The 16,987-nt window shown below is 40.6% G+C and overlaps 1 protein-coding gene across 3 annotated transcripts in view; it reads right to left on the bottom strand.

The window, feature by feature from the left end:
- Positions 1-3,710: 3,710 nt before the first annotated feature.
- The window catches only part of TMC7 (transmembrane channel like 7), a 57,209-nt gene continuing 43,932 nt past the window's right edge, over positions 3,711-16,987 (bottom strand). Inside the window, exons 13-16 of one of the 3 annotated variants that reach the window (XM_045460326.1) lie at positions 16,744-16,874; positions 10,745-10,900; positions 6,866-6,944; positions 3,711-5,854 (exon numbers count right to left, since the gene is read on the bottom strand). In XM_045460326.1, the coding sequence (XP_045316282.1) occupies positions 5,774-5,854; positions 6,866-6,944; positions 10,745-10,900; positions 16,744-16,874 (447 nt within the window). In that variant the 3' untranslated portion in view covers positions 3,711-5,773. The remainder of the gene's footprint in view (positions 5,855-6,865; positions 6,945-10,744; positions 10,901-16,743; positions 16,875-16,987) is intronic. The other 2 variants (XM_045460327.1, XM_045460328.1) reach the window with 2 other exon arrangements.

The following is a 16,987-nucleotide window of genomic DNA, read 5'->3' as shown; positions in this document are numbered from 1 at the left end:
GAGAACATGGTTTTTGTTTCGTTGTTTGTCTCCACTTTACGGTTGATGTGTATCTCTATTGATGCATTGTTTTGAGGGGGGTGGGGAGAAGGAGATTTAGCAACGCATATCATGCTTTTGAAAGTGAATGCCCAATGTGTGCGTGCAGGCTCATCAATTTTGGCAAATGTACCACTCCGGTGGGGGGGATGTTGGGAATGCGGGGGGGCTATGCATGTAGGGGCAAAGGGTCATTTCCACCTTCCTGTCAAATTTTCTGTGATCCTAAAACTACTTAAAAATTTTTATCAAAAAATTTTTGTGGAATATTTTTTAAATAACGCATATCCACTGACTACGTCAAGGGATCTAACCAACAGAAATTTTCCAAATGTGTAGGATATATATTTGAAGGCAAAAAATCAAAGATGCGTATCTGGAAGGAGATATAACAAAACATTTAATTTCAGTAACGTCTGAGGGTTGGGATTGTTAAGAAAGGGGCTTTCACTTTCTACTTTACACCCTTCAACTATATATTTTTTTCCAAGTTATAAAACATTTAATATAATTTATATTTTAATAAAATATTTAATACAGTTGTTTCAAACTTTTCTAACACAGTACAATAATTATAAATTATGGCGAACTATTCCATAGCTTTTTAAAACCAAGCAATTAGTGTGAGGATGATGTGACATTCTTATGTAAAGCTGAGTGTAAACTTGTCTCTCAAAAGCCCTAAAACATTCTTACTAAACCTTTAGTGTAATCCCATCCCACATTGACAAAAATTTATGGAAGTCCAAGTTATTGTCAGGAAAAATTGAAAACAAAATGTTAAGCAGCAAAGGAATGTTAGAAATTATGACCCATCTTTATGATGTTATGTAGCCCATTGAAATGTTTATAAAGAACTTTTGATAACATGAAATAACACGGTAAGTGAAAAGAATACCAACATTTTTTTTCTTTCTTTTCATCCCATCCTCCCTCCCTTCGTGCTTTCTATCTTAAGAGGAATTTGGCAAGATTAGCAGTGAATGTCGATAAATGGGGCTTATATATGATTTTTTTCTCTGTACCTTTCAGTGTTCTCAATATTTTCTAAAACAAACAAGTATAAGGAGAAAACAAAATTTCAGAAAGTATATTAGTCCCTAACTCCATTCTCAAAAATAAAAGTAACTATATGTATTATTTTCCATTTTAAAGGGAATTTTATCCCAGAAAGGTGAAGACACGAAGCAAGTAGCAAAGCCATCCCAGGTCCCAAGCATCCCATGCATTGGAGAGAAAATACAGAAAATGGAATTTACTAATAAAGCCATACCCTATATAAAGAAGATACATTCAGAAATCCTGTCTTCCCAGGGATCAGACCTTGCAGCTCCACTCTGGCAAAATGGATTGTCTTCATCATTAGTTACTCCTGAGTAGCTGCTATCAGATGTTGCCAACTTAAGAATTAATGCAAACAAAAAACTTGCCCTGCTGGATTCTTCTCTTTGCTGGGATGACAATATTCTGTGATTGCAAGAACATGCAAGGCTGCCTTGATAAAGAACAAGAACGTGTTCTGGGGGAACCCTCTGATGCACTGTTGGTGGGCATGCAAACTGGTGCCGCCATTCTGGAAAACAGTCTGGAGTTTCCTCAAAAAGTTAAAAAACAGACTACCCTACGACCCAGCAATTTAAGCAGATTTATAGCCTTTGGTATTTATCCTAAGTCTACAAAAATACTGATTTGAAAGGGCACATGCATCCCAATGTTTATAGCAATATTATCAACAACAGCCAAATTCTGGAAAGTGCCCAAATGTCCATCAACTGATGAATGGATAAAGAAGATGTGATGTGTTGCGGCACCTGGGTGGCTCAGTCAGTTAAGCGTCTGACTTGAACTCAGGTGATGATCTCATGGTTCATGAGTTTGAGCTCCACATCGGGCTGGCTGACAGCTCAGGGTCTGGAGCCTGCTTCGGATTCTGTGTCTCCCTCTCTCTCTCTGCCCCTCTCCTCTTCACGCTCTCTCTCAAAAATAAATAAACCTGAAATTTTTTTTTGAAAAAAAGATCGTGTGTGTATATGTATATGTGTATACATGTATATATGTGTATATATAATGGATATTATATATAATGGACGTATATATATAATGGAATATTACTCGGCCATCAAAAAGAATGAAATCTTGCCATTTGCAACGATACAGATGGAGCCAGAGTGTATTATGCTAAGCAAAATAAGTCATTCAGAGAAAGACAAATACCATATGATTTCACTCATATGTGGAATTTAAGAAACAAAACAGATGAACACAGGGGAGGGGGAGAAGGGAGAGAAGCAAACCATAAGAGACTTTTAACTATAAAGAACAAACTGAGGGTTGCTAGAGTGGGGGGAGGGGGGATGGGCTAAAATAGGTGATGGGCATTAAGGAGGGCACTTGCTGCGTTGAGCACTGCATATTATAAGTGATGAATCACTAAATTCTACTCCTGAAACCAGTATTATACTATATGTTAACTAACTAGAATTTATATTAAAATTGGAAATAAAATCTAAGAATAAAAAATAATAGAAAATTAAAAATATATATCTATTTTGTTTTAAGTTTTATTCCTTTGATTTAAAAATTTATGAATTTTAGGGGCATCTGGGTGACTCAGTCGGTTAAGCGTCTGACTTCAGCTCAAGGTCATGATTCTCAGGGTTCATGAGTTCAAGCCCCGCATCTGCTAACAGCTCAGAGCCTGGATCCTGGTTCAGATTCTGTGTCTCCCTCTCTCTCTGCCCCTCCCCTGCTTGTGCTCTGTCTCTCTCTGTCGCTCAAAAATAAATAAATGTTAAAAATTTTTTTTTAATTAAGAATTTTAAATTCCAATAAAGCCCTGTTTTGTAGGCAAAAAAAATAATAGTAACAAGAACCTTCTTTAGGAGAATGGAGCAGAACAGGGAAATAGAGACAATAGAGACATGATTGGAGGGACTTTTAAAACTCCCCATGTTTGTAACGGGAGAGGGTGGAGGGCAGTGTTGGTGAGTGGAAAATAAAGTACCTAGCAAGGAACATATCATTATGGAAGTATACACTGATACAATGGGATGCTATGTAGCTATTAAAAAGAACAGGTGGCTATTTATATGGAAAGATCTTCAAGATGTTATTAAGGAGGAAAAAGGGAGAAGCTCAGAAATATACATTTTTCATGCATTCAACCACACATATATATCTGTTTGAATATGTATTATAATTTTCTGGGAAAAGAAAATAAACATTAGCAGTGGTTCCCTCTGGGGGGTGGAGGATTGGGAGAGGAGTGCTTGAAATAATTTTATGTGTTTTTAGTTTAAAACACATACCTATACTCCTTCTGGCTTCAGTAGAGCCAAGGAGTCTTAAAAGCACTCATCTGATGACTGCATTAAACCCTCTGTCATTTGGGGCGCCTGGGTGGCTGAGTCAATTGACTTCAGCTCAGATCATGACCTCATGGTTGGGGGAATTGAGCCCCACTGGGCTCTGTGCTGAACATGGAGCCTGATTGGGATTCTCTCTCTGCCCCTTCCCTGTGCACACTCTCTCTCAAAATAAATAAACTTAAAAAAATATATACTTCTGTGATTCTAGGAAAAGGCAAAGAACAACTTTATAAACTATTAGCTTTCCACAATCACTTCATTGCTGACAAGAAACCTCCAGGAATTCAAGTATACACAAACACATTTTAAAACCTTCAAGACACTGTTTAATCAGTAGTTTTAAGGCACATTTGTTAGACCTGTACTTCAACAATTATACAGACATCACTTGAAGTTATTAAAGTTATCAAAATATATAAAAACATTCAAGTAAGAGGTATGCAAATCAGCAGCATTTAACCAAAATGAATATATTAGCATACTTCAGTATCAATTTTATAACAGGGAAAGAAAATGGAGTTTCCATCTCACACACTTACATATGTACACACACGTGCACACACACGCGCGCACACACACACACACACACACACAAACTTGACTGTTCTCAGAAGCATGGTGAAAGCAAAAACATATAAATAAGTGCAGTAGGTAAAAATACCAACAATTAGAATTTTTTTCAAGTGAGGATAGAGTGAACTTTTGGTTACTCAAAATTCTGTGATACTAGTTATTAGCCAGAAAAGCTCATTTGTCTCATAGGTACAAAAGTATCACATGTTAATGGTAACTTTGGGGAACAGCAAGAAAATGATCTGGCAAAGGGACAAATACATAGAAATGTGTAAACTGTGGAAAGCATACTTTGCTCCTCAGAGCAAGGGGTCCATCGTTTTGACTAATGGCGGGTTGGGGGTGGGGATGGGAATACTCTTAGCAGAGCACGGCTTTCCAAAACAGGTACCCAGCTTTAAACTCCAGGTTACTCCCGAGGAAAGGTTTAGAGCCTGTGAAAGGAAGGAAAACAACAGAAGAAAGGCTCCGATGGTTTGTTACAAAACTCAGTACTTTAAAAAAGATTCCGAAGATAATTAAGACACAAACTGATTACGTGAAACCATAATTTAGGCTTATTAAAAGGTTCAGAGCTATCAATTCCATGTAAGTTTATGATGAGGTATTTATTGCATGTGGTTTTTGCTGTAACGGAAATCTTAAGCGGTACTCTGCCTATCATGTAAAATAAAACTTAAAATTTTAGGCACAAGGAAACAATAGCCCTGAACATATGGCATTGCAGATGCCAGCATTCAGTGTCCTCTGGGACACTTGCACAGGCTGGTCTGATGCTGCAACCCCTGATCCTCAAACACTTAAGCACATAAACCATGGCCCCCTGTGCTCCGTGCACACACTCAACTGCCCTTTCCAGCCTGGCTCTGAAATGTGAAGTGTCCATGAGAAATGGGGACCTCAGTGCAGGAAGGAAAATGGCATTTGGAAGACTTGAAAGACAAGCTTTGCCTCTTAATTTTGATACCCAGGGCCCTCTGCTAAGTCTCAGAAACTCAGGACCAGAAGGGAACTCAAGACCTATGGATACCCGGCACCTTAGAGACAGCTCCCCCCCAACCCCGAGCACCTCCCCACCCCCGAGTAATAAGGCGGAAACAAAATACCCAGGAACTAAGACATCAAGGCCCCCAATCCACAGCATTCCCCTCCTCCCCAAACTTAACCTTATTCACACAGCAGGGATGGCTTCACACAGAGAGGAAGCTGGGTACCTTCTCTCTCATATTACTACCAGGTAACTGGACTTATATAGCCACCCTCTCCATGTTTCCACCATCCATTTCAAACATCTGAATTCAAGGATTTCTCTTCATGGAAAAAAAAAAAAAATCAGGTCTCGGAACCATTTAAAAAGGATTACTACTTCTTAAGGAACACTTCTCAGCCTAAAACTCCAGAACCTGGTTCAAAAGAACGAGCCCAGTCTCATGAACGATGACTCCCACAATTAACTGTAAAAGACAACACAAATGCACCTTGAAAAATATAAAAGGGCTCTCCTCAAATTTTGTTCTATCAGCCTAAACGGCTAAGTAAGTTAGTTTTGTGGGGGAGTCACCAAGCTGCTGGTCTATAGGCAAACCAGGTTTGAACCTGGTCTTTCTAAGACACTAAAATGAGGGGCTGGGTTACATTAGGGGTGGGTTACAGCCACCGCAGCTGCATAATATGGAGCTACTTTCAGGAAAAACCTCAACTCCAGAAAAATATATTTTAAAATCTCTGCTCCAAACCCAGGTGGACTCTGTAGGCTCAGCAGGTCAGCTTCTGAGCAACACGCAGTAGGATCCTCACTGCCAGTCTAGACGGTTCTTCATATCCCTCTGGGCTTCCGTTAGTTTCTGAATTAGATAACGCTTGTCACGACTTTCCTAAAGACAGAGATGGGTGCAAGAGCACATTCAATATTTTTGGATACATGTATCATCATTTCAACCTAATAAATTGCCTGTCAGACTCACGGTTAATGATCCTAACCCCCGGATGGTTGTATTGGCCTCCAAACTGGTCTGCCTCTGGCACTCTTGCCCCTCCATGGCCCCTTGTCCACGAAGTGGCCAACAGTCTTGTAAAAATGTACATCAGGAGGCGCCTGGGTGGCTCAGTTGGTAAAGCATCCGACTTCAGCTCAGGTCACGATCTTGCGGTTTGTGGGTTCAAGCCCTGCGTTAGGCTCTGTGCTGACAGCTCAGAGCCTAGAGCCTGCTTCGGATTCTGTCTCCCTCTCTCTCTGCCCTACCCCTGCTCATATTCTCTCTCTTTTTTCTCTCTCAAAAATAAACAAACATTAAAAAGAAATGTACACCAGACTGCTACTGAACACATTTCACTGGTTTCCCATAACACTCAGAATTAAACTCAATCTTCTCAACAGAGCCTTCAGACTGTGCTGTGACCCCAGCTAATAAGCCACCGTCCTCCAGCCCCAGGGGTGCCCTCACTGTCCCCTCTGCCTGTTACTCTCATCCCCAAGACCTCCCACAGCATTCAAGTCTCAGCTCCAATGTCACCTCCTCAAAGTGGGCTTCAGGGGCCACCATCGACAGCAGAAGATGGTCACTCATCTTGTCTGTGTTCTCTTCATGGCAGTTACTGCTATTGAAATTTATCACTTTTTCTGTAACTATTTAGCAATCTTGTCTCCCTTTATCACCACCGTATCCCAGCACAGTGTGAAGAGCAGGGAGTGATCAATACACATGTTGAAAGACTGGATGAATGAAGCTGGGGAAGGCCCGGCCTGAACGCAGAGTTTAGGAAAGTGGTGGTGTGGTGAGCGGGGCCACAGCATTCCACCCTCTCCCTGGGAAAAGTGCCATTTTCTGTTAGATGTCCTGGGTAAAGGTCCCCAGCCATGACCCTCTGGACCTGCTCTTCCTTACCAGGGACAGCTGCTCTCGGAGCTGGACCACCACCCGCTTGTGTGCTCCGGCAAGGGCGATGAAATAAAACATAATGAGGCTGCAACACAAGGTGGAGAGGTCAGTAGGGAGTTTGCACCATTTGAAGGCCACTAGAAAAACCACCTGATCCATTTTGCCCAGGACAGTTTTACTGTTGTTAGGAAAAGAAGGAAGGAAAAAGAGAGAGGGAGGGAGAAAGGAATGGAAGGAAGGAAGGAAGGAAGGAAGGAAGGAAGGAAGGAAGGAAGGAAGGAAGGAAGGAAAGGGAAGAAGAGAAAAGGAAAGGAAAAGGAAAAAGAAAAAGAAAGACAAAACTCATTCATCCTAAGCAGAGGGCAATCAGAAATGGCCCCAGAGGGGTTGTGAGTTGGCAGTGGTAGCAGAAACTGATTCATGCCTTGCTTTTTAAGCTAATATTAAAAGTTGTTGCTGTTCCCTTGGCACATAGAATATGATAGGGAGAGACAAGGAAATGGTCCAGAAAGTCAGCTCAGCATAGAATGCACTGGCTGTGGATAATCACTGTGGAACCCCCCTCGTCTCAGTTTCCTCATCTGTAAAATGGGGATAATATAGTAAACCCCAGGGACAACAAGCCTAGGATAATACATTTTTGAATAAAAGCAACTGGCAATTGGCTCCTATCTTCCATGTAGTCCCAGATCTCAAAGTGGGGTGAGTGAAATGACTGTCTTTGGGGTGAGGGGCAAGTGGAGTGGAGAGCAAGCCCCCAGGAAAAGAGTAGGCAACTCATTCCATTCCATGAAGGGGAGGTGGTTTCCTGTCCAATCTCCCCAGATAGGGCTGAGGAAATGAGGGCCACTGGAAACACTGATATCAATGAAACTCTTCTAGAAGACACAATAGCCACAGGACAAGAATGGCCAGATCAGGTAACCGCCACCAGATGGCATCAGCCAAATGACAGCTGGAGTAAATGCACGGGGCCAGGAGTCTCTGCATCCTGGGGTCCTCAGAATTCCAGGCTGGTTGTCTGCACAGCTCCCCCAAACCATGTTGTTAATCTCATCAAAGGCATCATGCCTTTAACAAATACATTTCTGAAGCTCACTTCTTGCATTGGGTGGGGTTTTACTGTAAGAATATCTCTATCATGGGGTAAATTGCGATGATTTCATTCATTACAGTTAATATATACCAGCTACAATCAATTCTAGTTATTTGTGGTAGTTCTATTCTATAAAGCTTCTAGGAACACCTGATTAGTGAATTCTGAACCAATGGCCCTAGGGGAAATACAAGGGGAGGTTCCTTGAGTCACTGGTCACAACATTTTTGTCAACTGATCAATACCTTGTTTTATGTTTCTTATTCAATGAGCAAATCAGCTATCAATACATAATCTTGCTTCTGTTTAAAGATGATTTAGTTACCATTATTGTTGATTCCTTAACTCTGAACTCGGTGTCAACAGTACCATAACCCATGCCTGAATGAAGCTTATCTAACATACAGATTTTCTTTGTAAGGCACATCTCAGCCTCTTTGCACTTAGGAACATGAGAAGCACTTCAGCACTACGCTTGGGACGGTTTTATATTGGCAAATGAGCCACCAAAAGCACAAAATGCAAGAAACATGGCACTAAATAGGTCACCAAAGACATTTGTAGTATGAAAGCAGAAAGAAGATGGCAGGCTTATTGCCTTGTTTGACCTCAGCTGGTTACATGCGTGCTATGGTCTGAATGTGTGCCCGCAAAATCCGTACGCTGAAATCCTAATCCCAAGGTGATGGCATGAGAAGGTGGGGCCTCCGGGAGGTGATTAGGTCCCTCACAAATGGCATTAGTGCCCTGATAAAAGGGACCCTAGAGAGCTAGCTCAGCCCTTCTGCTATGTGAGGACACCAGAAGTCTGTAAGCCAGAAGAGGGCTCTCCCCTAATCATGCTGATCTTGGACTCCCAGTCTTCAGAACTGTAAGAAATAAATTTCTGTTGTTATAAGCCACCTAGTCTATGATATTTTGTTATAGCAGACCAAACAGACTAAGACAATGCCCTTTGGGTGACTCAAATTTTTTGCTACCCTGTGCAAGTCCACAAATGACCATGAAACTGATGGTTTGAAACTGATTTTGGGGGGTTGTAAAATATTTTAGCAAGTAGGCATATTCACAATACAGAAAAAAAAAACACCCTGAAATCTATGAATAACGAAGACAGACTGTAAGACTCTAATTAGAACAATGGCCACCACACAGTAAGCCCTCAATGTACATTTGTGATTAGAATTACTTTAACACGCAAAATCAATCACTATGCAGCAATGACTCTTGTCACCCTGACATATAACACCTGTCATTTACTGAGCCTTTACTAAGGGCCAGGTCCTCGGCTGGCGTTTTACATTTAAAAATGCATTTTAGGGGCGCCTGGGTGGCGCAGTCGGTTAAGTGTCCGACTTCGGCCAGGTCACGATCTCGCGGTCCGTGAGTTCGAGCCCAGCGTCAGGCTCTGGGCTGATGGCTCAGAGCCTGGAGCCTGTTTCCGATTCTGTGTCTCCCTCTCTCTCTGCCCCTACCCCGTTCATGCTCTGTCTCTCTCTGTCCCAAAAAATAAATAAACGTTGAAAAAAAAAAAATTAAAATAAATAAATAAATCAATAAATAAATAAAAATGCATTTTAAGGGTGCCTGGGTGGCTCAGTCGGTTAAGCGTCCGACTTCGGCTCAGGTCATGATCTTGTGGTCACGAGTTTGATCCCCACGTAGGGCTCTGTGCTGACAGCTCAGAGCCTGGAGCCTGCTTCGGATTGTGTGTCTCCCTCTCTCTCTCTGCCCCTCCCCGACACATGCTCTCTCTCGTTCTCTTGCTCTCTGTCTCTCAAAAATAAATAAACATTAAAAAAATTAAAATAAAATAAAAATAAAATAGAAATGCATTTTACATTAAAAAAATTTTTTTAATGTTTATTTTTGAGAAAGAGAGAGAGAGAGAGAGAGGGAGGGAGGGAGGAAGGGGCAGAGAGTGGGAGATACAGAATCCGAAGCAGGCTCCAGGCTCTGAGCTGTCAGCACAGAGCCCGATGACACGGGCCTCAAACTCACGAACTGTGAGATCACAACCTGAGCTGAAGTCAGACACTTAACCGACGGAGCCACCCAGGCGCACCAGCATTTTACATCATTAACCACATTTCCTTCATGTCACAACCCTATAAGGTATGTGCCATTCTTATCCCCATTTTCCAGGTGAGGAAATGGAGGCGCAGAAAGGACACAGACTACTTAGAAGCAGTAGAGCCAGGGTTCAAGTGCATGTGTCTAACCTGGTGCTCTTCTCTCTGCCCAGTAATGATTTACTTTATCAAAGAGCCAGTGATTTTGTGAATAATCAGTAATATTAATCGACAAAGTTCATTGGATTTATGTCAGGCATTGGGCTCAGGGCTTCACCTGCAGGATCTTAATGAACCCGCTCAACGACGCTCTTTAAGAATCACTATTATTGGGGCGCCTGGGTGGCTCAGTCGGTTAAGCGGCCGACTTCGGCTCAGGTCATGATCTCGCGGTCTGCGAGTTCGAGCCCTGCGTCGGGCTCTGTGCTGACAGCTCAGAGCCTGGAGCCTGTTTCAGATTCTGTGTCTCCCTCTTGCTGACCCTCCCCTGTTCATGCTCTGTCTCTGTCTCAAAAATAAATAAAAACGTTAAAAAAAAATTAAAAAAAAAAAAAAAAGAATCACTATTATTATGCCCGTTTTAGAGATGGGAAAGTGAGGTTCACAGAGGTTTAGTGACTTATCAAGCGTAACAGGTGGGCTTCCATTTCCCAGTGGAGAGGAGTCCACGTGTCTCAATGGAGAATCCTCGCAAGGGTCTAAGCAGTTCTTACTCACCAGATGATCATGAAGAAAGGCACTGCAAAGGCTTCCGAGGTGACGCCATGGACCAGGGACTGCAGTGAGCTGGGAAAGGTGCTCACTGTCTTGGGGACCACCTCCCAGGTGGTGTTGAAGTTGGTGAACGGCCCACAGGCTTTTGAGGAAGGGACGCTGCCGGGACACAGACCAAGGGGCTCAGGGTGAGGCATGCGGCACAGGCTGAGTGTCACTCCTCCACCTGGCCGCAGGCTTTGTCATCCAGCGACCTGTGAGGAACAGCCCGATCTTATGGGCCTTCTGGAATATTCTGGACAAAAATGCTGACCCTGAAATTCCATCTAATCTGTAGACTGACTTCCAGTGTACAGGAAATGTAGCACAGAAGAGCAAGTTAAATGACACTGTAAGACAGCAATCAAATAGATCCAGAAGGTGGTAGTGATTTTGTGCACCAATCTCTCAGTTTGGAGGGGAGGAAACAGTTGTGGACTCTTCAAAGAATTAAAGATTAAAGGAGAGTAAGGAGACATAGCGATGAAAGCAATGGGTAAAACTCGAAAGATCCTCATGTTATTTTATTTAAAAAAAATTCTTTTTAACTTTATTTTAAAGAGAGAGTGTATGAGTTGGGGAGAGGGGCAGAGGGGGAGAGAGAGAGAAAGAGAAAGAGAGAGAGAATTCCAAGCAAGCTCCATGCTCAGTGTGGAGCCCCACATGGAGCTTGATCTCATGACCTGAGCTGAAATCAAGAGTTGGACACACAACCAACTGAGCCACCCAGGCGCCCCAGATAGATAGATCCTCATTTTTAAAAAAGGCTATAGAGGCACGTGGGTGGCTTAGTCGGTTGGGCGTCTGACATCGGCTCAGGTCATGATCTTACAGTTCGTGGGTTCAAGTCCCACATCAGGCTCTGTGCTGACAGCTCAGAGCCTGGCGCCTGCTTGGGATTCTGTGTCTCCCTCTCTCTCTGCCCCTCCCCCACTCATGCTTGCTCTCTCTCTGTCTCTCTCAAAAATAAATACACACAAAAAAATTTTTAAATATAAAAATAAGGCTCTAAAAGACTATTGGGGACAATTGGAGAAATTTGAAAATGGCAAGAATAAGACAGTATTCATTTTCTGAGATGTGATGTTATTGCAGATGCATGAGGAGGAGAATATAACCTTATTTTTAGGAGCTGCACAATCAAGTATTTAGCTCATATCTTCTGTGCACACCCAGATCTCAAAATGGGGGTGGCTGAGGTTATTATTTACATATGTCATGGTGCCTATAACAATTTCAAATAGGTCACCACACCCATAAAAAGCATATGCATAGAGAGAGATAAAACAAATGTAGCAAAATGTTAACAACTGGGACATCCAGTTGATGGGTATGTGAACCTCCATTACTGCTATTTTTTTTTAACTTTTCTACACATTTGAAATTTTTCAAAATAAAAAACTAAATAAAAACTAAATAAAATTCAATGCAAAAAATCTGTAATTGAGGCCTAAAAGACTTAAGTTCTGTGTATGAGCTTTTCCACTGTAGCCCTATTTTTATGGATAAAAAAACATTCTTGGAAGCAACCTAACTATTGTTTAAGGCAATGGATGAACAATTTATGATCCATTCATAAAAGAGAACACTAAAAGAAACCACTGAAAGACACATTGAGATGTAAAATGACTGACTCCCATACAGAAAATAGTTGGGAAACAGGATGGGAAAATTAATTTTTTCCATCATATATTCTTACGTTATTTAAATTCTGTGGGATGTAAACATATTTATTACATATTTTGAAGAACTTTATATTTTATATATTTTATATTATATATATTTATTTATTATGTTAAAAAATCAAAGCTAAAAAACATTTTAAAGCAATGAGAGAGTTCTGTATGTGCTGGCATGGAAAAGGGCACATCATAAAATTAAGCGAAAAAAATAAGCCACCATCCACTCTCACCGCTGTTGTCTAACATAGTGTCGGAAGTTCTAGCATCAGCAATCAGACAACAAAAGGAAATCAAAGGCATCAAAATTGGCAAAGATGAAGTCAAGCTTTCACTTTTTGCAAATGACATGATATTATACATGGAAAACCCGACAGACTCCACCAAAAGTCTGCTAGAACTGAGAAATGAATTCAGCAAAGTCGCAGGATACAAAATCAAGGTACAGAAATCAGTTGCATTCTTATACGCTAATAATGAAGCAACAGGAAGACAAATAAAGAAACGGACCCATTCACAATTGCACCAAGAATCATAAAATACCTAGGAATAAACCTAACCAAAGATGTAAAAGATCTGTATGCTGAAAACTATAGAAAGCTTATGAAGGAAATTGAAGAAGATATAAAGAAATAGAAAAACAGGGGCGCCTGGGTGGCGCAGTCGGTTGGGCGTCCGACTTCAGCCAAGTCACGATCTCGCGGTCCGTGGGTTCGAGCCCCACGTCGGGCTCTGGGCTGATGGCTCGGAGCCTGGAGCCTGTTTCCGATTCTGTGTCTCCCTCTCTCTCTGCCCCTCCCCTGTTCATGCTCTGTCTCTCTCTGTCCCAAAAATAAATAAACGTTGGAAAAAAATTTAAATAAATAAATAAATAAATAAATAAATAAATAAATAAATAAAATTGTGTTCTTTAAAAAAAAAAAAAAAAAGAAAGAAATAGAAAAACATTCCATGCTCATGGATTGGAAGAATAAATATTGTTAAAATGTCAATACTACCCAAAACTATCTACACATCCAATGCAATCCCAATCAAAATTGCACCAGCATTCTTCTCGAAGCTAGAACAAGCAATCCTAAAATTTGTATGGAACCACAAAAGACCCCCAAAAGCCAAAGTAATTTTAAAGAAGAAGACCAAAGCGGGAGGCATCACAATCCCAGATTTTAGCCTCTATTATAAAGCTGTAATCATCAAAACAGCATGGTATTGGCACAAAAACAGACACATAGACCAATGGAATAGAATAGAAACCCCAGAACTAGACCCACAAACGTATGGCCAACTAACCTTTGACAAAGCAGGAAAGGATATCCAATGGAAAAAAAGACAGTCTCTTTAACCAATGGTGCTGGTAGAACTGGACAGCAACATGCAGAAGGTTGAAACTAGACCACTTTCTCACACCATTCACAAAAATAAACTCAAAATGGATGAAGCACCTGAATGTGAGACAGGAAACCATCAAAACCCTAGAGGAGAAAGCAGGGAAAAACCTCTCTGACCTCAGCTGCAGCAATTTCTTACTTGACACATCCCCAAAGGCAAGGGAATTAAAAGCAAAAATGAACTACTGGGACCTCATGAAGATAAAAATCTTCTTCACTGCAAAGGAAACAACCAACAAAACTAAAAGGCAACCAACGGAATGGGAAAAGATATTTGCAATGACATATCGGACAAAGGGCTAGTATCCAAAATCTATAAAGAACTCACCAAACTCCACACCCGAAAAACAAATAACCCAGTGAAGAAATGGGCAGAAAACATGAATAGACACTTCCCTAAAGAAGACATCCGGATGGCCAACAGGCACATGAAAAGATGCTCAACGTCGCTCCTCATCAGGGAAATACAAATCAAAACCACACTCAGATATCACCTCACGCCAGTCAGAGTGGCCAAAATGAACAAATCAGGAGACTATAGATGCTGGAGAGGATGTGGAGAAACGGGAACCCTCTTGCACTGGTGGTGGGAATGCAAACTGGTGCAGCTGCTCTGGAAAGCAGTGTGCAGGTTCCTCAAAAAATTAAAAATAGATCCACCCTATGATCCAGCAATAACACTGCTGGGAATTTACCCAAGGGATACAGGAGTGCTGATGCAGAGGGCATGTGTACCCCAATGTTTATAGCAGCACTTTCAACAATAGCCAAATTATGGAAAGAGCCTAAATGTCCATCAATTGATGAATGGATAAAGAAATTGTGGTTTATATACACAATGGAATACTATGTGGCAATGAGAAAGAATACAATATGGCCTTTTGTAGCAACGTGGATGGAATTGGAGAGTGTTATGCTAAGTGAAATAAGTCATACAGAGAAAGACAGATACCATATGTTTTCACTCTTATGTGGATCCTGAAAAACTTAACAGAAGACCATGGGGGAGGGGAAGAAAAAAAAAAAAGAGGTTAGAGAGGGAGGGAGCCAAACCATAAGAGACTCTTAAAAACTGAGAACAAACTGAGGGTTGATGGGGGGGTGGGAGGGAGGGGAGGATGGGCTATGGGTATTGAGGAGGGTACCTGTTGGGATGAGCACTGGGTGTTGTATGGAAACCAATTTGACAATAAATTTCATATTAAAAAAAATAAATAAGTAAAAATAAATAAAATAAAATAAAAAAGGAAAAAATAAATAAATAAAAATAAATAGTGTGCATATGACTTTCTGGAAGTAATAAATATGTTAATATTTATTAATACATTAAACAATTAAATTTTAATATTTTAATACTTTTAAATTAATTTTAAAATTTAAAATCATTAAAAAACTTTAATGATTTTAAATTAAAAATATTTTGTTAATTTTTTTTTAACACTTATTTATTTTTGAGAGACAGCGTGTGAGCAGGGGAGGGGCAGAGAGAGAGGGAGACACAGAATCCGAACGAAGCAGGCTCCAGGCTCTGAACTGTCACCACAGAGCCCGATGTGGGGCTGGAACCTACGAACCGTGAGATCATGACCCGACCTGAAGTCGGATGCTCAACCAACTGAGCCACCCAGGCGCCCCTAAATTAAAAATATTTTTGAAAATAAATGGTGTTCATATGAATTTCAGGTTGTAATAAATATATTTACTAATATATCAAATAATTAAAACTTAATATTTTAATAATTTTAAATTAATTTAATTTTAAATTAATTAATTTTTAATGTTAATGATTTTAAATTAAAAATATTTTAAAAAATAAATAGTGTTCATATGAATTTCTGGAAGTAATATATTTATATTAATATACTGAATAATTAATATATTAAATATTAATATTAAAATATTCGTAGTGGTTACCTTGGTGGAGTGCAACTAAGGGAGGATAATGGGAAATTTGTTTCTCTTTCATTTACACCCTTGTGTACAGTTTTTTTATACATAACATCTATTACTATAATAAAAAACAATAAAGATATACAGTCAAATTGGTTAAAAAATAAAATCTGAGAGACAGAAAAGTTCAAGGATTTTAACGGAAAGATGAAGAAATGGAATTCCATGAGACTGTAAGTCAGAGAGACTGGTAAACTATAGCCCTAGTGTCAAATGTGGCCCACCATCTGTTTTTTATAAGTAAAGTTTTATTGGAATAAGTCATGCCCATTAGTTTGTATACTGTCTACAGCTGTTTTCGTGATGCCACAGGAGGGTTGAACAGTTGCTACCAACACCATAGGGCCACAAAGCCTAAATATTTAGGATTCCTCTTTAAAGAAAATGTTTGTTGGCCTTTGGTATAAATGGTTATACTCTTAAGGAGTAGGATCACTGGGGTCTGAACACTCAACTTCTGATCCCTAGTCTTAAGCATTTCTGCTCCTACCAAATTCTACACTAGACTCAACATTCCTTGTGCCATGTCTGAATCGTCTCCATACTCCTAGCACCAAGCCCAGTGCCTGTCACAATGAAGATACTCCAAATTCTTCTATAATGAAGATGTATTATTTTTGTAATCAGAAACAAAGAAATAATCCAAAAGGATACCAGCAGAGAGGTCCTAGGAAAAGGGAGTGGGGGAGGACAGACCCAACCAGTACTCTAAAACACTGGCAACACAGCCAGCCAAAGTTCTGGAAGTGGACCAAGACATTCCAGCATCCAGAGAGAGATTCCAAAACAACGATGGGCCTGGCTAAACCAGGAGTGACTTACTGACTTCTGCAGGTGGAACGCCATATATTTGGAAAACCAATAAAGAACACAATGGACCCTTTAATATAAAAGAGGAACATGTCAAGAAGCAAGGAAATGTTCTCGAAAACAAAATCATATTTACCGTGCCATGCTGATCGTCAGAGGTATTATTGCCAAACACAGCCCTATCAGCAACACCAACAGGAAGAAGAAATTAGAATTGGATGCTCTGAACTGCCTTGGGGAGGGCCGGCAGGTGTAAAGAAGACTTATCTAAGGGGAGAGAAAGAAAGAGAAAAAAGTAAGAGCATAGCTTCCTTGAAGGTAAATGAGCACATTCATGCATCCCAGTGGAATGTAAACCGATGCCACTTTTCTAGAGGGTA

The sequence above is a fragment of the Leopardus geoffroyi genome, chromosome E3 (assembly GCF_018350155.1).
Source record: "Leopardus geoffroyi isolate Oge1 chromosome E3, O.geoffroyi_Oge1_pat1.0, whole genome shotgun sequence".
NCBI lineage: Eukaryota > Metazoa > Chordata > Mammalia > Carnivora > Felidae > Leopardus > Leopardus geoffroyi.
Note: the sequence above shows the minus strand (reverse complement) of the source record. Positions and strands in the feature narration are given on the sequence as shown.